The following is a 21,442-nucleotide window of genomic DNA, read 5'->3' on the forward strand; positions in this document are numbered from 1 at the left end:
TCGAGGCCTTTTGCACAGCCAGTGGAGAACATCCTAAGATGTACAATTTCAGATTTTATGGGATTGCTTTAACTTTGTGAAACAAGCTGCCTTCATAGTGAGAGAACTTTCTAGAGATCATGAAGTATTTCTAATGACTCTAGTGACTGACAAGTCATTTGCAAGTTAGGTGGTTTCCAACTCTGCCTTCAACAAAATTGAACAGAGACTTAAGTTGTTAAGTATTTTGGTCATTAAAAATAATTAATAGGCCGAGTGCAGTGGCTCATGCCTGTAATCCCAGCACTTTGGGAAGCTGAGGTAGGTGGATCGCTTGAGCCCAGGAGTTCGAGACCAGCCCAGGCAACATGGCAAAACCTGACTCTGCTAAAAATTCAAAAATTAGCCAGATGTGGTGGCGACTGCCTGTAGTCCTAGCTACTGGGGAGGCTGAGCCCAGGAGGTCAAGGGTGCAGTGAGCCAAGATCACACCACTGCACTCCAGCCTGGGCAACAGAGCAAGACCCTTCTCAAAAAATAATAATAATAATTAATTACTGTTAATTATACAAATGTTTAAAGTAGAGAAGACACAAAAATAAGCATCCATTTATACGAAGACTATTAGTGCACTTGCATCAGATGATGGCTGTAAATCCAAGGGAATTGCAGCAGGACCTCCAGTTGCTATGATAAGTCGCACTTGAAAATCAGTAGGAATTTCACATTTCCATTAATTCAAATTGGATTTGCTTCAAATGACTTAGGTTTTTCTCTAATTATGAGTTTTTGTCACCTAAGATCTAAGCTTTAAATTCCTTCTTTCCTCCACTAAAGCCCCCTTTGTTCTTCATCTGAAAAAGGTGTGCGACAGGTGAGGCCTGGCAGGAGATCATGCTGGCCTGCCTCCCAGGGAAGCTCTGTGACCCTGAGTCAGATTACAACCCCGGGGAGGAGTATACATGTGGGAGCAACTTTGCCATTGTCTATTTCATCAGTTTTTACATGCTCTGTGCGTTTCTGGTAAGTGATCAACATAGCTCCCCCTCTCAATTTACAGATGCTTATGTAGCATTCAGTGTTCAGAGCAGTGACCTTGCCCCGTCCCATCGCCTGAGGACAGTTGATGTGGATGAGCACTCTCGACTTCACTTGGCAGTTGAGGGCTTTTGTTTAACCAGTTGTGTGTCACTGCCGCCACCTTTGTAAGCAGAGATTTGGTGCTCGATAATAGACTTGGAGCAATTACCAGTCACTTTAGCTTCTTAGCGTTCCTTTCTAAAATTTCAAAACCAGTGCATATGGTGGTGACTTAAGAGTGTGAATTTTTTGGTGATAATGAAATTATAAAACTGCAATGTGTTTCAGAAGGCCTTCCTTCCCCAGGACTTAATAAAAGCCATTCCAGAAAGCTAGAATCACACTGTTTTCTTAAACATTCTCCAAATAGAAAGTTTTTTACAACTTCTCTTGGAGACCGGGGTCCCCATGTTTCATGTCCATGTCATTAGAAAGCCTGTGCTCAGTTCTAACCCAATCCAGCTGCAGCTGAAGTTCCTCCTTTCCGATTTGCTTTTTCAGATCATCAATCTGTTTGTGGCTGTCATCATGGATAATTTTGACTATCTGACCCGGGACTGGTCTATTTTGGGGCCTCACCATTTAGATGAATTCAAAAGAATATGGTCAGAATATGACCCTGAGGCAAAGTAGGTTGAAAAAGATTTGATTTGGTGTGTGTGGGTGGATTTTGGAATGTCAGCTGTGATTTTTGTGGACTGGACTGAAAGTTTGGGCCAGTTGGTACTGTTCCTGGACCTCACATTGTATTTTACTTCCAGGGGAAGGATAAAACACCTTGACGTGGTCACTCTGCTTCGACGCATCCAGCCTCCCCTGGGGTTTGGGAAGTTATGCCCACACAGAGTAGCGTGCAAGGTGAGTGTCCTGTGTGCATGTCCGACAGCCTCTCTTGTAGAAGCTCGCTTAATTCAACAAACACTTGTTAAGTGACACAGCCAGGCCTTCTGTCAGGTGCTCGGGATGCAGAGATGAATAATATGTGGTTCCTACTTCTGGGGAACTCACATATTTGTAACTCTTTGGACACCCTGTCAGGAACCATCAGAAGAGGAAGGGAGTTCTGTAATTTGTCATTGGGTGGATGGTAGGGAAGGCGACATTTCAGTCAGGTCCAGAAGGAACCTAGGAGTTTGTCAGAGGCAGGAGAATGGACATCATAACGACAAAGGGTGAGCCACTGGGTCACCCTTTGGCTAGGACATAAGAGGAAGTGTCAGAAGGCCCCAAGCACAAGCTGAGCCTTCTCCGACCTGCTGAGGTCCAGGAGAATGGGGAAGAAACACAAATTTCCGGTTTCCGTGGTAGGAAGTTGGCTGTTGTCAATGGAGAAGTAGACCTGAGGCAGGGGGAGCAACCAGGAGAGCTGGAATGAAGGCAGCAGAAGCAGAAGTGGGAAGAGAGAGGAGCAGGTCGCTTGGAGATTCACTTCGGATGTGGAGCAGGGAGGACTTGGTGGCCTGGGTGAGGGGAGGGGGATGCTACGAGAGCGCATCTCCCAGCCTCGGCAGTGGTGGGACACAGTGCTATGTGTTCCACACGTCCCCTCTGCTACAGAGCTTTGTGGCCACCACAGGAGATGGGGCCCCTTTCCTGGCATACCAGGCCCTAGTCTCTCCGGGATGGATCCAGATCTCCCACTGCAACCCGGTTCTGTGTTTCCATGCCAGAGCATGCTGTCAGGAACCCTCAGTGAGACTTTTCCTTCCACAGAACTCACGGTGCAGCAGCTTACATTTGTTGTAGCAACAAAAAAGGATTTCCCTTTTTCAAGGAGAAATGCAAGATTTGCCTCTTGAAACTCTGCCTTCTAGAAATTCATCCAGTCTGTATAGTAACTAGTTCTTGCTCCTCATGGATCCAAGGAGATCCTGGGGTCAGGGGTTTTACCACTCAAGGATGCTGAGTCAGCTCTAGACAGAAACCAAGGTAGCAGAACAGAGTCTAAAATATGTTTCAGACTCAAAGAAATCCCTGAGCCAGATGCATGTTCCCTGCCCTGAAAATCCAGAAAGCCCTCTAGGCAAGTCCTGAGGGTCCTTGCCTCTCTTTAGGCCGCACTCTAGATATAGAAACAGAGCCTGACTTTTTTTTTCCATAAACTTCCCAGTACTGCCTCTTCTGCTTTCCAAGAACAGTGTGGGATCCAGTTCACTGATGTCGTCTTGTGTTTAAATTTCCAGACCCTTTTACATAAAGCTTTCAAATGTCCTTGAGGCACAGTCATCCATTTTGCTGACTCAGGAACTTGCCAGGAAAAGTGAACAAATGTCCAGGATTCCCTGGCTGCCTGTGCTGGTTTTGGCGAGGGGGCCGGGCGTTGGTAGGAGGACTAGGAGTTTGGGTGGGATAGACTATGAAGACACAAGATTCCAATTCATCAATATGGAAGAGAAAGAAAGTCTTTTCTTTTGGAACATGCTGTTAACAAAAAATAAGAAGTTTTTAAGTATTATCAACATCACCATTAATTTAGTGCTTGCCATGTGCCTCACACAAAACTCTTGTGTCCATGAGTCCTTTAATCCTTGCAAGTTCCCATCATTGGGCATATCATCTGCATTTACAGGTTGAAGTGACTGGGGCCCAGAGAGGGTGTACCTCACCCAAACTCCCTCCAACTCTCATTGCTGGTGTTAAAGGGATCAGGATATAGAAGATGAGTGGGGAGCATGGATCCTGCTCTGAAAGACCAAACCCTGGGAGAAGCCACACAGACTCATGCAAAATGCTACAGGATGTACATGATGGTCTCACTAGGCAAGGTCTGAAGGACACTTCCTGAGTTGGGAATAGTAATGGATCCTGTTGGTTGAGAACCTAAGTCCCAGGCCCTGTGCCTGGCCCATTGTATCTTACTTCCTTTAACCCTCACAACAGCCTTAAAAATGTGCCTGGAGCTGGGTGCGGTGGCTCATGCCTGTAATCCCAACATTTTGAGAGGCCGAGGCAGGAGGATCCCTTGAGGCCAGAAGTTCAAGACCAGCCTGGGCAACAAAGTGAGACCTCATCTCTAAAAAAACAAAACAAAAAAAAATGTGCCTGGAATGGAGGTCTGACCCTAAGACCCCCATTGGGATTAATGAAAAAAAGGAGAAGACTGTTTGAATAGTGAAGTTTCACAGTTTAAAATACAAAACACATCATCTGCATGTCAGCATTTGTATTTCATGACTCAACCTTTGATCTTTGTCATCCCAGAGTCCCCCAAATGATAGGTTGTATTAATCAGGGTTCTCCAGAGAAACAGAGCCAATAGGATGGATATGGAGGTGTATATGTATGTATGTGTGTATGCGTGTGTATTTGTGTTTATCATGGGGAGTTGACTTGTGATCATGGAGGCTGGGAAGCCCCATGGTCTACCATCTGCAAGCTGGAGCCCTGGGGACCTGGTGGTGGTATCTGAGTGAAGTTCTGAGAACCAGGGGAGCCCAGGGTGTAAGCTTCAGTTGAAGGGCAGGAGAAGACTGATGTCCCAGCTTAATCAGGCCAGTAGAGAGAGAATTAAATCTTCCCCCACCTTTTTGTTCTCTGTGGGCCCTCAGCAACAGGATGAGGCCCACCCACATTGGGGAGGGCATTGCTTTACTCACTGTACTCACTCTACCAATTCACATGCTAATCTCATCTGGAAACACCCTCACAGACACACCCAGAAATCCTGCTGAACCAACTGGGCATCTTGTGGCCCAGTCAACTTGAAACATAAATTAACCATCATATGCATACCCCCAAATGGCTGTTGAATTGAATTGAGGGTTGACTAGAAAAGAGATGAGTGATAAATGGAAAATAAACATCCAGAGGGATATGGCTGTGGTCACTTATTTCCTTTCTACAAAGAAACTTTCCTTTCTTTTTACAGAGATTAGTTGCCATGAACATGCCTCTCAACAGTGACGGGACAGTCATGTTTAATGCAACCCTATTTGCTTTGGTTCGAACAGCTCTTAAGATCAAGACTGAAGGTAAGCATTCCCTGCCAGCAAGACAAGATGGCAGGAAAGGAAAGAGACAGCATATCCCATCTTGCCTTCCTCATCTGGGCCTTTTCTTGGCCAAGGGGAGGCCCTGGGGAAGGGGCTGGCAGGTAGAATGGAGATGTCCATGCCGGGCTGGCCGGCTGGCTCCTGCCTCCTGTTTCCTCATCCTTTATCTCCTTCCTTTATGCTTCACTTTGTCCCAGAATGTTTTGAGTTGACTCATACTACTGCTTACTACATAGCAGGGGAAACAGGCAGTGTATCGGAGCAGAGACGGAGCCATCACAAATGAACTCACTCCAGCCATCCCTAACTGGTTGTATGACCTGCAGTGAGGGATGTCACTGGTCAGAGCTGTAGTTTCTTTCCCTATAACAAGGAAGTAAATACAGGGATGTCCAGGAGGTCCTGAGATGAAATGAGGTGATGTCTGCAAAAGCTCCTTTGTAGTGCCTAGCACATAGTCAGCACTTAGAAATATAGAAGCATCTTTCCAGCTGAGAGACCAAACCAGCATGGCCTTCACAGCCATGCTCAGCCCTGGTCAAATCCTGGTAAAACAGGCACTAGAGTGTGGCCATTGGAGCTGGCTCAGTGGCGACTTTGCAGGTGGAATGGAAAGCAGATTGCGACAGGCTGAGGAGTGACCAAGAGATGGGGGGAGGTGGGAGGTGGAGACCTAGTGACCAGGAGATGGGGGGAGGTGGGAGGTGGAGACCTCAAGGAGAGCTCACTCTCTGAGGCACTGGTGGAGGAGAGGAAAGAGGAGGCAGCAAGGGACTCATGCTGAGTGCAGGCAGGTGACTTCTTACAACCCTAGAGCCCAGGGAGATGCAATCCAGCAAAGCCAGCCTCTTTCAGCCTAACAGGGGCGCCTTGTGGCATGCTTGTCTGTACCTGGCCCCAGGCCAGCATTGTTAAGGGCTCCAGAAGGCAGAATGGTCCTCTATGCTGACATGTTAGTTGAAAAGACAAGTGTAAGCTCATATAATAAAAGGCCAAGGTTATGTTGTATGGATGAGTACATATAGTAGGAATTGAGAGTCTTATTTGGGTGAAATTTAGGCTGGATCTTCAAGAAAGGAGGTACGATTTGGAAGAACCTGTGAAAGGGCGGAAGGCAAAGGCATTCTGGGTTAGGAACAATGGAAAGCAAATAGCAGGTGTCAGTTGTGGGAGGGCAGGATGGAATCAGAGTGGAACAGGCCTTGAATCTCAGGGTGAACCATGTTTGTTCCCATGGTGGAGGGACTTCCCACTGGGAAGGCATGATCTCTATTGCTAAACATAAGAAGTGTGTTTGCCCCCGGCTGGGGAGAGCCTGGTGGGAGGGGAGCCCCATCCGAGGGCAGTGTGTTCATCCAGGTCAGGCTGGGACGAGGCTATGCAAACAGACGAGGAGCTGGGGAACAGAAACGAAGCTGGCTTTTCCCCTTTTGTTTTTTGAATCCAGGGAACCTGGAGCAAGCTAATGAAGAACTTCGGGCTGTGATAAAGAAAATTTGGAAGAAAACCAGCATGAAATTACTTGACCAAGTTGTCCCTCCAGCTGGTGGTCAGTGCAATCTATTTCCTAAGTAGTCCTTGGCCAGTGCTTTGGTTTTAATGCTAGTGTCTCCAGAAAGTCCAGAGAGAGTTTGCAAAATGCTTTATGTATCAGTTAGAGCATTAAGGCCAACTGATAAAGAAAGCCCTTTGGCCATTTGGTGTGATTATTTGGGGTTTAATATGAAGAACATTCCAGACAAAGGAGAGGCTTCAGTGAAAAGCAAACCAAAACTCACATGGCTGGTTTTGCAGGGATTTCCTTTTTGGTGGAGGAATTAATGTTTGAGGACAAGATTGTGATCTCAAAGTGAAAAGCCTATATTTTTTGTCCAAAATGAAATACTCAAAAGTAGTTTCCGATTACCCTTCAGTATATTGTTGAAAATGTCCCATGAAAAATAGATAGCTTTCAGGAAATTGTATTTTTAAAATGTTCTTATCAAGACTGAATTTACTACCATAATTACCAAAAATGCCCTTTTAACTAACAGGCATGCTTATTTCCTTTCGTTATTTATCACAAAATAACTAACCTTCTTCGAATTTTTATATATATAAAAACCATCTATATATATACACACATACAGTATATATATATGTATATGTATATATATGTATATATGCATATTGGTTTTGCGTTTTTATTTAAGTACCTGTGGACTTAGACATTGAGATGGTTGTTTTTGACTGTTCTGTTTCCAAGTTTTAAAGGTGCAGGATCTGTTCACCCAGTACCACCACACCAGCATTCTAGCATCCTTGAGCCATGGGCATGTGATGAGCCTTTGGTGTGTTTCGTGACCAACCGAACGTTTATAGTGTCACTGCCCCCACAGCTTTCGAGACTGGTCTGGCTCAGGTCTGATAGCTGACTTGGGACCCGGGCCACCCCTGAGAAGGTGATGAGCTCTGGCTCTTGGGGTGCAGACAGAGCAGCATGTCAGCCAGCTCTGCTCCTTAGCATGAAGCAAGGAGCAGCGTGAGCTTTTGTTGCTGAAGGGGTTACCTGTAGCTGGCACGGCCACCGGCTCAAAGCTGGGGAAGACGGTCCAGAAAGAAATGATAAAAGGAAAACAAATGAACCACAATAACAAAACAAAAAACCCTCCCACCTAGAGAACCCTGGCTTCCCCCAGGAGAACTGATACTGCACATTTAAAACAACTCTTTGGTTTTCATTCTTTTCTTTGTAGCTGCACATCCAAGAGCTTGCATGGCTTAGATGAAATGCTTTTGAAAAACTGTTGTAACAATATGCTTGAGGTTTTTCTGCAGCCGCCATTTCTTTCACCTCGCAGTCTTTCAGAATATTCTGAAGCAATTCTGTTTTAGGGTGGTGGCATGGAATCAGAGTTATCTCTTGCCAACTGTATTCCCCTACATTGTTTCTTGAAATACAGATGCATGCTTCAGAATAGCGGGCTATGCCTGTCTATGTAAACCTTCCCCTGCGAGCCGAGGACCCTGCTCCTCCCTTGCTCCACCTCACATCTCTCTTGGAACACCACCTTCATCACAACCAGCCGAACTCCCACATTAATGCCCATCCTCGTGAAATGCCCTTGGAGGGTGTCATTTGCATTACTATGAAACTTCATTTCTTTTCATTTTACCAAAAGAAAAGTCCAGAATTTAGCTCACCATTGAAGCTCCCTTCCTTTGAAAAGCTGATCAACTTTTAGCTTTATCAGACTTCTAGTAGAGTGGAAATCTTCTTCTTTCTTGGTCCAATAACTGGACTTAGCCTTTTCTATTTTTTAAAATGGATTGGAGTTTAGGATGACAAGTTTTAATCTATTCCACAACAGCAGTGAGAGGCAGTGTGAAGCACAAGAAGAGAGAAGTGGGGCCTTAGGAGGAGACGGAAGGCTCTGCAAGCTCCCTGCCTTTGTTGAGTGATGTGCCCAGTGCAGGGCTTATCCGGGCTGAATCTCATATGAGCGCTGTGGCCACCAAGAAAGTTCAGAAGGTAGTGGCCATCAGGCTTTGGTGCATAGACTCTGGAAGAGTTGCTGGACAGGCTTTGCTCTCCACATTCATCATTTGTCTGTCTTTCCTCTTTTATCTTCCAGTAGACCTATGTCCCCAACCTTTCCTGCATCACAGCACACTTAGAAAAGGATATTTGCATACCCCTCTGGGCAACAGATGTGGAGTTCTTGAGGCTGAGGGCCTCAGCATCCCCTACACCATCACCTGGTCAAGAAGCAGGAGACTGGGTAAGGCCAGCCTCCACTCCAGGTGGCTGTGACTGGCAGGTGTGGTGTGCTCAGGAAGTCCCTTTTAGCCCTGGTGATAGAGCTGAGTAGGATGCTTGTCTTAGGTGGGTTTGCTGGTGTGCCATGAGGCGTGACCCAGCTCCTCGTGAGCCCGATGATGAAGTCAGGAATGAACTGTGGATCTGTGGGCACACGTCAGGCTTGCTTCACTCCCAGTGGCCCGGGGGCCTCGGCTGCCCCCTCGCCATCAGTGCTGAGCTGCCTCATCTCTGCCTCTCAGCTCAGGTTCTCACCTCTGCACTTCAGCCTTCCTCTGCCATCTTGTGGGTCCTTCCCCTTCATTTCAGAAGTTCTCTCTCCTCCCCAGGACTCTCCTCCATCCTTGACCTGGATCCTTTGCTCCTTTGCCCTGAAGAGCACACTGAGCTGCCTCCATTGCCTTCTTTTCAGTCCGGAGCCCAGACAGCCTCCTTGTATTCATTCCTTCTCTTCCTTCCTGTTCTGTCCTGCTGTAGCTTTGACTTTTCTTGTTCTTAGGAACTCTTCCTTGGGCCTAGTCTCCTAATTAGCTCAGTGTCTCAATGGAGAAGACGAAGTGACCCTTCAGTTTTCTCCTGTAGAGCCCTGGATGGGTCTGCCTCTGCTCTGGAGGCTGAAGGGAGATCAGAGTTAGGCCTGCATTTGCGGGAAGCATCAGGGTGGAATGAGGTGTGGATCTTCTGCAGGTAGAGCCAGGGCTTTTTCTGGGCCCCACAGAGAAGACTGAGAGCCCTGGACTACAGAGGAAGGCTATGGCATGGCAGGACACCGGAGACCATCTCTGGGGTCCCTGGAGGCACTAGCTAGACAACAGTGTGTCCACCTTTTGTGTGCAGCCTGGGACAGGGATACATTTGCATGGTGTGAGAGGCAGCTCTGAAGAAGCCGGCAGCCATTGTGGCTGGAGACGGCCATCTCTGGAGAGGTGGTGTGAAGGATAGGACCCCAGGCTCGGGGGGCACTCTGTCCTGTGTTAAGGTCCCAGCTAGACTGAGCTGGGCAAGTCATTTGGCCTCTCTCCATCTGTTGACAGGGGCGTGGTGAGCAGATCCACCATGTCAGAGTTGTGAAGAGGCCATGAGACCCACATGGAATTCTTCTTACACAGGGCTTGGCACCTATAGGTGTCCAACAGTAGGGGCTGGCTAGAGCTAGAGCTGATATTCCAAACACACCCTGAGCCAATAGGGAGGCTGGAGAGTACAGCAAGGGGTGAAATACCAGGACCTGAGTGTTCTTTGCTCACCTCCTTGCCTTCTTGCCTATGGACCTTGCATCATTAGACAAGCCGAAACTGATTAGGGACTGTGTTTTACATGCTACTCAGAGCCTTTGGCTTGCCTGGGTGGCCCTACACCACTCCAGGACTATCTTGGCTTGGGTTTAGAAGGAACAGAACACTTCTCCAGGCCAGACCACCTGAGACAGCCTTCTCACACAGTAACACTCAGTGGCTTCTGACAGGGAGGACTGGAGAGGCAGCCCAAAAAGGCCCGGGCATCTCCAGTGGGGACCACAAGATGTTGGCAGCACCTCCTGGATGGGCACTAAGTGAATCCCACCTCGGGTGCATTAGTGAAGGATGATGCTTCTCCACGTCCCCCAGCCCATCAAGCTCCAGGATCCCTATGAATGGATGCCACCATCAGCACATTTTAAAATAAGGGTGACTCTGAGGCTCATCATCATCAAGTGCCCAGCACTTAGGACAGCCCAAGCCAGGCAGCTGAGTGCTTTACCTGCTTCCTCCCACATAATCCTCATGGCTCCTCTGAGAGGTTTATCCCCACTTTACAGATGAGAATACAAGCTCAGAGAGGTTGAGCCCCCTGCCCCCAGATCAGCATGTAGCTCTTGCAGGGGCAGTCTGGCCTAAAAGCCAGCTGCTCTGTAGCCTTCGGACCAGCAGCCATTCCTCCTTCAGCCTCTGCAAGTCGTGGTCAGTGGACCGCCAGGCCCCACATGGCCCCACACACATGGGATGGGGTACTAAAGTGGTCGTAAGCTTTACCCCCAAGAGACACAGCACACTGAAGATTTGGTGGCAAGCAGCCCGTGGGAGAACCGTGGGGCGCATTTACATGTCCAAAGTGGTTTACCATGAGACAGCCAGAGCCTCTATTCTGCCTCATGCATCACCTTTAAAGTCATCAGCAGAGTTCTGATTCCCCAACCATACATGTTGGAGGTTGTTTCTGAACAAAGCAAAAATAAGCCCAGCTCAACTTTGAGGTTGGTTGGAGCTGTCACTACAGTGCAGAAAATGAGCTGTTCAGAATTACAAACCAAGAAATGGTATACGGAGCTTATTGGTGGAGAATGTGGGGCGGGGAGCTCATGAAAATCTGAATTTGCAGTCACTTTTCTAAACCTTCCTCTCCTTCTGAGCGTGTATGTCACCTTTCTAGGTCTCTATCTTGAGACATCGGGATTTGGATGGTTAATTGCCCTTGATAAGTTTATGGTAGTTATACATGCAAATCCCTATGCACAGGGATGAAATGTGGCCCGTGAAGCCTCCTTTTGTTTTGTAATTTTTATTTTGAGTAAATAACCAAGACAGCATTGCATAGTGTTACTAATATGCTGCTCTATTAAACTCATAACAAATATATTATTTTCTGCAACCTCGAATATCAGTTCATTTAACTGACACTAATTTTGAGCCTTAGTTGCTTTGCAAAACCTTGCTTTTTGCTGGTTTGAGACTCCTCTGTTATATGCTGAGACCTCGGTGCCTTCTGCGCCATACTGCCCGCCCGCCCCACTCTGCCCCTGCCCCTGCCCCAGCCAGAAGCAAGTGTTTAGGCTCTTGGTCTGATGTGCTGATTCGGGAGAGCTCTGTCTGGTCTCTCCGTTTAGATGATGAGGTAACCGTGGGGAAGTTCTATGCCACTTTCCTGATACAGGACTACTTTAGGAAATTCAAGAAACGGAAAGAACAAGGACTGGTGGGAAAGTACCCTGCGAAGAACACCACAATTGCCCTACAGGTGAATTGTTGTCTCATTTGGTTTTCTCTCTTCACTAACGATTTTACGAGCTTATTTGAAATACTAGAGAGCTGCCTATTCATGGTTGAGCAGTACCACAAGGATTTTGTTTAAACTGAGATACTGCACACTCCCCCAAATGTGGACTAGCCATTTCTGGGCCACAAGGTAAGTGCTTCCCTCCCCGCTGCCTTCCCCATGGAGCCCTGCACCTGCCACCTCCCACGTGGCAGGGCTGCCAGGACGGAGAGGAGCGAGTGCTGCCCTCGCACCCCAGCCCCGCCAGGCAGTGCCCTCCAAGCAGGCACCCACCTTCCCCACAGCCCTGGGCTCCAGGGTTCTGGCTGCCCAGTGAATGAACAGCTTTCCATCTGAACGCAAGTGCTTTGTTTTGTTTCTGTTTGTTTCTTACCCCACTGCTTGTTGGTTTTTGGTCCATTTCAGTAACATCCATCACCTCCTAGTATGTACTCTGTGTGTGTATGTGTGTGTGTGTGTGTGTGGGGTGTGTCTGTCTCTGTGTGTTGTCTCCTGACGGCCAGAAGGCCAGCTGTGCACATGCTATGCTCTCGTGCCCCGGCCAGCCTCTGGACCCTCTCCCTCCTCCACCTGGGCCGTACTCCAGGCTCCTAGAGTGTGGATGTGGCTTTCGGGAACCTCTAGTACCAGCCAGGGTCCTTGCATGTGAGGAATGTAGAATCCTAGGGAAGCCCAAAACTCTGGGATGGGAAGCAGGTATGTGGAGGGGCAAAGAAGGCACGATGAGGACCAGCAGGAAGAGGGGCTAGGAAGGTGGTCTGTGAGTGCCGTGGATGAAGGAGGCAGGGCAAAGAGGGAGAAGATGCTAGGGACAGGGAACAAGGAACCACAGAGGCTGACAAACAATCTGAAACAACTGACCTCTGCTGCCCAGAGTGCTCGGAATCCATGATGGATAGGATAAAGACTTTTTAAAAATCTATTTACACCACAGTTTTATGCCCCTGTTCTCAGCTGACGTGTTAAATTTGGCCTTGTGGGTATTGATAAGGTTCAACATGGAAGAGTCCTTCACTCTTTTCCAGGGAAAAATGCCCAGCATTGTTGTGTGTTCAAAGTGATGGTAACAGCCAAAATGAGGGCTTATCTTTGATCTTGCTGAGAGAGAGAATATGAATATGAATATGAAAGTGAATGAGTGAATGACAAACACGAGCTGTGTGTGTATCTCATGGGTTAGTAGATGGCCTTGTGTGACAGTGACCTGCTGATTCATGGTGAAACCTCTGCTCTACCCAGACAGCTACAGGGGCTGGGGAAAGAGGTATATGAGGGTTGGCAGGTGGACCATGAATCTGACTGAAGACAATGATCTTACTGCCTCTGATCACATATCCTAAAGGTAGCTGAGGGAATCACGGACTCAGTCACACAGCCCGTTGGCATCTCAGGTGGTAGGATTTACAGATGAAGCTTTCTCACTTCCAAACAATCCAGTTTGTAAAAGTGACAGCCCTCCTGGTCTGCAGCTCACAGCTAGCCTCAGAGAGGGAAGGCAAACTGCAGAGATGTTTGCATATTGGAAGAAGTCTCCGGTCCATCCCTCCTTGAGGACAGTGTGGCCAGGTTGGATGCCCGGAGAGGGAGTGATGAACATGCTTCTGCAGGCTTGTCCTTAACGGAGCCCCCTGCCCAGAAGACGAGACTGGTTAGATGGTTTAGTTCCATTTCCCACTGCCCTGGGCTTGTAGGGAATTGCTTATTGTTCTGGGAACCTAATTGGGACCAGAACTTGATAACTTTTCTGGAGGGGGGAACATAGTCTGTCATCGATGGTTGATGTCCTAATTTACAGCGAGCAAATTAGCTAGGTACCATAAGAATCTTGCATTTTCTGTAAGAGGTATGGGTGGCCACTTGGATGCAGGGTCATTTTTACTTTTTCTGAACCCCCAAGACTTCCCAATTAGACAATTTCAGCACTTTCTCTAGTGGCTGGAAATAGTGTTTTGATGTTTTAAGACATGCACAAAGAACGCACAGCTAAGTCATTACCAGGTTTCACGTCTGGGATTTTCTGAGTCCTAAGTTGAAGGGTCAAATGGCATGAATTACAGTGGCAGGTTGTGGGTTGAAAGACTCTCTTGCTTTGTGTTGCAATAATGTTGAGGGTTTCTCCTAAACGTTTTTCATTTTATTGTTTATAGTGTTTCATTTTATTGATGAAATGCAAACATTTCCAGTTAGATGATACCAACATATTTTCGCATGGCTCCATTGGGAGCTGAAGCATCGTCTGTAATTTATGTTGAGAATGCAGCCTGGAAAATTAAGTTGTGTTCATAATCTTAACAGAGAAACTGAAAATGTACTTGATTCTGAAACATTAAACATAGACTTTTTTTTTGTCTCCTTGAAGGATAATTCTAATTGCATTTTGGCTTCCTGTGCTGTAGAAATGGCTGTGAGTGTGATGTGTTACTCCATGTTTAATTAACATGGGGAGGCTTTCCTTTCTGCGTGATGAAATACCGGGTGACAATGTAGCAGTTAGGAAAATTTGGTGGGACCGCAGTGGGAGAGTTGTACCACCAGTGTAACTAGGACAAGGACACAGCCTGGGAAGCCCGCCCCAAGAGTGGGCGTGGCCTGTTGAGATGGGGGATGGCTTGCCTCCTCCCACGGCAGGGTGCCCCATGGCTGACAGACTGCGTGCTAATGGAAAGTGGAGCGTGGCCATCGCAGTGTGAGCGCAGAAGTGCGGACCTAGGCATGTGCGTGCTTGTGCTGCGTAGGGTGCAGTCTGTCTGAACAGCCTCCAGGACGGGCCCAAGACCTCTGCACCCCCACCCCCAGAGAACGTTTTTTCAAGGACACACATACGCACTGTGGTTTTGAACCCTGTGGGCTCCATCTGATCTCCCTGTGTTCAGACCAACTGCAATGCTGCCTCCCACATGAAGGGGAATGGCTTGAGCTCCTGGATCCATGTGTGGGAAGGAGCTCGGCATCCGGTGTCTTCTGGCCTCTGTGGTCTGAATGAGTGTGCAGTTTCCATCCTTCCATCCATCTTCATCATTAAAACCAACCTTCTCTCCAGCCCCTCTACAGAGGGAACCAGAGAGAAGCTGCATCAGGTCTTTTTTTAATTTCCTCTTGCGCATCTCCTACATGCCATGTTCACTTTGGGTTGACTCAGCATTCGCTCGTCATCCATTGTTGCTACATCCGAGTGACCTACGAGGGGCAAATAAATAAAGGAACACAGCCATGCAGCCATGAAAATTCTCAGTCCCCTTCCCAGCAGACAGCAATGCATGCTGAATGTCCCATCAGACCTTCTAGATGAGGACATCTGTGCAAGTTACAGACACTCTTTAGTCCAGTGTCTTGTGGATGAGAAAAAGACCCCTAAGTGGGAAAAGTTTTGTTCATTTCTCTTTCTTTTAACATTCAAGAATTTCCTTTCTGCAAAAGACACGCACTCCAGTGGAATCCGAGGACACTATGTCCCCCACTCATCCCAGCTGGGAGCCTTTCCATCCCCATCGTAGGAAAGCTTTGGAGGGATAGTCCTTTTGCCTGTTTGGAAGTTTGGTTTAAGGAGGAGACCATTATTTCTAGCTATAAAGAATTAGGTTGTTAGGTTGAATAATTGTAAAGCCTGTGCCCAAGCCACCAGTTCGTGATGCAGGTGGTTGAGGGGAGATGTGGGTGGTATGTAAGAAGCAAAGGACTCTCAGCCCCTGATGTGCCCCATGTGGTCTTCTTAGGGAGGCTTGATGCATAAAGACAGAAGAAAATGGGATTCTCCACAGAGATTTAATCTGTAGAAGATTAAAACACCTGTTGCCTGGTCACCTTAGTCTAAAAAGGAGTGGAGTTTTGTTTTGTTAATTTTTTAAAGCATGATTCTACCTGAAGCCATCAAAAGGCTCTTTTTAAATTTTTTTCTTTTTTTAATCTAAGAGGAGAACAGATGCTAACAGATGAGATTTCACTGGCTGATTCGTTTGTTTCAGATGCTTGAACGGATGCTTTAGAATTTTCTGCCTGAGCTACGGCACCAAGCTGGTTAGTCGGAAGGCGTTTGTGGCTAAGGCCTTGAAAGGGAAAAGTCTCAAGTGGGCTTATTTCTACTGAAACAGCATTTCGGAAGAAATGCAGGAAAAAGCAGACCCAAGGCCCCAGGGAGACCCCTTCCAAGCAAAGCACTCCTCCGGAAGGTGGAAGCGGGGCCGTGGCTCATCTGCGGAGCCAGGGCTGCCTGTCGCGGACGTTGCTCACGGTGGTTCTTTTTCGTGAAAGGGATCGTACAAGTCTTAACAGTTTTCCCTTCCAAGCAGAGACTCAGAGAAAGGGAAAGAGTGAGAGAGAGCAAAGGAGGGGGGCAGCTGCCCCACAGAGAAATGAAATGAACACAACTTCCTGATGCTGGCCAGTAAAACAAAAAAATAAAAATAAAAATAAAAAGATTAAGCAGACCTGCCTAAGGTGGGCATCTGACTCCATTCCAAAGTCCTGCATCCCTAGTTTGCCCGAACTCCCAAAGACTGGCAGGCCCCTCGGCGCTGAGCTGACAGAGTTCCTTTTGTATACCAGTCCACCATGACCTCCTGAGCGTCCGGCCCTGCTCTCTGCAGTGACCCAGTCCAGAATGCAGTGAGAAGTGGACAGGCCAGGAAGCTCAGATACACCCATTGAAACTAACACATACACCCCGCATGCCAAACTCAATCCAGGCAACACCTCAGGTTCCATCTTAACGTGTCCACAGGAAACACCACCACACCCAAACCTCATCTAACATTGTCCGTCTTTAATTCGTGGTCAGAGCCAGTCTGGGGATGCCTCTTTGGAAGCAGTGTGGTCTAGTTTCAAGGACACTGGGAGTCAGGGAACCTGGGTTCTAGTCCCAGTTTCAGCTTTCACTTGCTGCGTGACCTTGGGCAAGACACTTAACCTCTCTGTGCCTCAGTTTCCCCCATCTGTAAAATGGGGTTAATAATGTCGACCTACCTCACAGGGCTGTTGTGAGGAATAGCTAAGTGATTGTAAAGCACTTTGAACGTATAATTGCTTATTATTAAGACTACAACAATAATAATATCATATGCCTGTTTACTACCAGAACTTTAAGAAAGTCTTGTTTTCCTTTGATCTCTTTTCTGTTCTGTACCATACTTACCCATTGAGAAGGAGAACTCCCCCCTTTTAAAGATATCTAGGCAGTGCACAAAGATGTCAACAAAGGTAACTCTGCAGGTTGCATTTTCACATCTTAAGAATAGCAGATTTTTGCCCAAGGTGTTGGTTGATGAGGGTGTCTGGTCTGGAATTCTCAGCTGATTCCAAATGGTGGTTGGAGTCTGTACATCTGACGCTGAGCCCAAGACACCCCAAGTGGCCAGTTGGGATTTTAAGATCAACATTCAAAAGTAGCCATAGTGCAGAGGTCATGCAGAAGAATCTAAAAAAATTGAAGTCTCTGAAGTGTGTAGAGAAAAGAAGGGCTTATGAGCCCCTTTAACCTGCCCTGATATGTACAGGCTGGAAGCGGTGTGTGTGTGCGAGTGCGTGTGTATGCATGTGGGGCCTGCGGAGACAGGGGAAGAGAGAGACGGCAGATTCGGGGGGGACCCTATTCCTGTAGAAGTGGACACTCTTCCAAGCATCCTGGGAGGGCAAGAGTCCCAAAGGCTAGGCAGAGGGTGAGAGCAATGTCCCCAGTGGGAAGTATGCTTTCTGCAAGCTTGTCCTAGGCATGACTGACAGGGTCAATCCCAGCCTCAGGATCTTTTCCAGTGATGTCTTTTGTGCCTATGACATTTGCCCTTGGCTGCAGTGCTCACTGTACCAAGAGGTCTGACCTACCTGGACTTCAGTGGACCTGCTGTCCTCATTATGGAAATGGGTCTAGCTCCCGACTCTGCCCCCATGTGTGTAAGTGTGCAGACTAGTTAACATCCAGGAGCTCGCATTAGGTGGTGTGGGTTCTCACAGCACAGTCCATAGGGCCCGAGGGCAGGTTTGACTGCTTCATGCTGCACCACATGGTGATGTAGGGGATGGGGTGGAAAGCCAGGAACACTCCAGTGTGGCCAGGCCACTTGTCAAGATGTCGAAGCACAGCTGCACCTGGTATCAACAGCTGTCACCCTAGCACCTGAGTCTCCTTCCCCACTGCCAGCAGCCCCACCCCTCCTGAGACTGCTCTGTGACTCAGCAACTACAGGTCTAGAGCCTGACATTGCAGGGAGCCTCCAGGACCCTGCTGTGGTCCAAAGGCCCACTTCTGCTCTGATTGGGCAGCGCCTGGGTATATTAAGTTATAAGAATTTATGAGGAATGTGATGTATCATCCCTGAAAGGGAAGCTGGTCCGCCCTGTGGGTGCTGGTGAGAAGCTGATCTGCCCTCAGACAGACAGTCCCTCTGTCTTTGACCCACCCGATGTTGAGTTGATTCAGTGCTGAAGGATGGCATGTGCCTACCGCCTGTATGTGTCACCCTGTCTCAGAGGGCCAGTGTGACCCACCTTCTAGATCCAAGATTCCATACACTCAGGCCTCGGCAGAAAGGCCCCAAGTGATTCAAGTGGGCGGCGTTTCCACGTGCCTTCTCCACGCTCCTCAAATAAGTAAAAACTGACAAGTGACCACTTTCTAGATGGGAGTTAGGGAGTGATGTAAATGGAACAAGAGCATTTTCTCTACTTGGGCCTGGCTGTTTTGCTGGGGAACGGCGTTGGCTAAGGTTGGTAGCAAGGCCGGCTTAGAAAAGACAGCCAGGAATCAGGAAGGCCGCTTCCAGCTTCAACTCAAAAGGGAAAGAAGGCTTCCTGAAACTTGATTGGCATCAAACGGCAGAGACACCTCTGTCATTTCTCTTAAAGCCTTGGCAGAGAAGTGTAGCTTCTAGTGTAGAGAAAGTTGTGAGAGACGACTCAAGTTCATTATTTAGAATCTTCACAGACACACACAGCAAACTTGACACCCCCAACACCAGCATCCATAGGCTAAACTCTTCAGCTCCTGGATAGAAGATGAGAGGCAGGCCAGTATACATCCTAGGGAAGCAAAGGTAAGATTGGACATCAGGCTCTTCTCGACTAGCTTACATGTGGAACAACCCAATTAAAAATTAATCCACTGGACTATTGGGTACTACATTCTATACTCTTTCAGAAAGTGAGGAGATCTCGCTTCTTTGAAAATAATAATTATGTTCAGAAGTCTTTGAGAAGAAAGAGTTGCTGAAAAGAAGTGAAGTGATGTGACATAGTAGTAAAAGGTGGTAATTATCGTGGCTTGTTATTTAGTACCATGCACCTAGTGTCCTCTGGCAGCCCAGTTGTGTCATGATTAGATGATCTGTGTGAAGGAGCTGGCTAAGACTTAATAACAGTTCCAGGGTGGGTAGAAACCCAGGTGAGTTCATTCTCCTTGGCACCTCTTAGACCTAAGGGACACAGCTGTTTGGGAACTTGGAAGGGCACATCATTCTAAAGCATGCTGAAGGCAACCCATTGAGAAGTCCCAAAGGTTGGCTCAGAGAAGCCATAGGAAGGCCATTTCTTCCAAGAATGGAGAAAGGTCCACAGAATAGCGGGAATCCTAGATGGGGTAAAAAGTCTGCATCTGAAGAAACAGTAGTAGTGCCTGTTGGAGGATACATTGGTCAGCAGTTATCAAACTTTTTGGTCTTTGGACCCTTTTGTACTCTACATTATTGAAGACCCTTGTGTGTCAATATTTACTGTCTTAGAAATTAAAACTAAGCAGTTTTTAAAACAAGAATATGCAAGCACAAAGACGCCAGGGTGATGACATCACACATCAGGCAGCCTTTGAAAACCTCACTGTGCTCTCATGAGAGGATGAGAGTGTTCAAGGCAAAGAACATCCTTATATTATGCAAATCACAGTGACCTCATGGACCCCTGACGGTGTCTTGGGATGCCCCAAGGTCCCTGGAACACACCTGGGAACTGCTGCTTTGGGGGAATGCTACCAGGTTCCCCTAAAGGCAGACGGTGCTGGAGCCTTTTAATCATCTCCCTTGTTAAAGAGGCTCCTGTGCAGCGGCACTGCCCTAACTGGAACCGGTCTCCCCCTCCAGCCCCTTCCCAGTCTCAGCCCACTCCCCCAAGGCATGGAGCTGCTATGCCCTCATTCGTCTAGCGTGGCCGAGTCTTGCTGCCTGTGCTGATCTGCAGGTGTGATGGTCTGAGTCAGGGCAGGATGGAAAGTGGTTTTAAAAGTCAACTCCCCTAAGTGCACAATTGGGACCAAGGATGTGTGCCAAACAGGATCCGTTTCAGGGATAGCTTGTGATCATTTGTCGTCTCCATGCTGACTTAGGAATATAAGAGCTCTGCTAGGGTAGTCAAAAGAGGGTTAGCCTTGATCAGGTGGCACCCCACAGTCGTGATGATAGGTGAGTAAGTGTGTGATTCAGACTCCAATCCAGCACTCTTTCCCAGTAGGTGCAGTGACTTTGCCTGGGTGGTGGTCGAGGTGGAGAGTTTGGGAGAGGTGAGGCAGCCCAGTGTCACAGGAAGAACAGGCTTAGAGGCCAAGAGTCCTCATTGAGCCTTTGACTCATTTGGGCACATAATTTAACCACATGGGAATAACCTTTGCTCTCCCTTCCTCCCGGAATCTAGTGGAATATTCGTATGTAACCTCACAATGACTGGTATAAAGATGCTATCAGAATAGAAGTTGTGATTTACAGCTTCTGCTAAGCCTGAATTTTACAGAATGCTCTATTATCAGGAAACTGGCAAGACTTTCTGATTCGGTTGTTAAAATTACAACAGAATCAGATTCTTGATTGCACCAAGAATCAAGGTGGAACTGAAACAGAGAGCTCTCACATTGTGTGCAGGCAAAGGTCATATTTTGGGTAATTTCTTTAAAGTTTCCTTTATCTTTCCAAGTGATGGGAATAGTGGAACCCCTATGGGAGCTTGTGGGGGTCATGTTACCCCTGACTTTTCAGTGAGGGAATCACTGTGGATTACTAACAGAGTGCCAGGATTCCAACCCTTTATATCTGACACAAGGACCATTCACAAGGGACACAAAAGCCACCATCACATTTTCCCTGGAGGGGAGTGGTGTTAAAATAAGGGGTGTGCATGTGTGATGTGCTGAGGAGGCGGACAGCAGCTTGCAGATGAGCAGGTTTATTCCATAAGAACTTAATCTCATTCTGTTTTCTAATGGAACTAGTCTAAAAAGGTCCCCTCTCATTGGGTATAGACTGACTCCTGCTAAAGGGTTAACCAGAACTTGTCACCAGCGAGATGACTGTGTACAGGGCCAGCCTAGGCTGAGTGCAGCCTACCTGTGATGGGGAACAGGCTCTGCCAGGCAGGGTTCTTTGGCTGGAGTCTGAAAGCCTGGCGCTTGTATCCTGAAGATGAATGGCCTGGCCCGGTCCCGACTAGAGACGTGCATCTCTTATCTCCACTGCTACAGCGTAGGTCCAGGACAGGGCTGCAGGCACTTGTGCATGCTTGCTGTGGCGCTGTGAGAGCTGGCAGATGGCTGGTGTGTCTGATAGAGCTAGCTTAGGGACACAGGCAGCAAAAGCATTGCAAATGCATCTAG

General features: G+C 47.7%; 2 protein-coding genes across 16 annotated transcripts in view; one reads left to right on the top strand and one right to left on the bottom strand.

Moving 5' to 3' along the window:
- TKT (transketolase) overlaps window positions 1–21,442 on the bottom strand; it is a 643,634-nt gene that overhangs the window by 544,469 nt on the left and 77,723 nt on the right. The gene's annotated exons all lie outside the window — the stretch shown is intronic.
- CACNA1D (calcium voltage-gated channel subunit alpha1 D) overlaps window positions 1–21,442 on the top strand; it is a 329,318-nt gene that overhangs the window by 291,036 nt on the left and 16,840 nt on the right. For all 15 annotated transcript variants that reach the window (XM_050781055.1, XM_050781057.1, XM_050781052.1 and 12 more), the window contains 6 exons: window positions 843–1,002; window positions 1,561–1,688; window positions 1,821–1,917; window positions 4,928–5,030; window positions 6,499–6,600; window positions 11,714–11,844. In XM_050781055.1, coding sequence (XP_050637012.1) covers window positions 843–1,002; window positions 1,561–1,688; window positions 1,821–1,917; window positions 4,928–5,030; window positions 6,499–6,600; window positions 11,714–11,844 — 721 coding nt within the window. The remainder of the gene's footprint in view (window positions 1–842; window positions 1,003–1,560; window positions 1,689–1,820; window positions 1,918–4,927; window positions 5,031–6,498; window positions 6,601–11,713; window positions 11,845–21,442) is intronic.

Source organism: Macaca thibetana, chromosome 2, assembly GCF_024542745.1.
Source record: "Macaca thibetana thibetana isolate TM-01 chromosome 2, ASM2454274v1, whole genome shotgun sequence".
Taxonomy (NCBI): Eukaryota; Metazoa; Chordata; class Mammalia; order Primates; family Cercopithecidae; genus Macaca; species Macaca thibetana.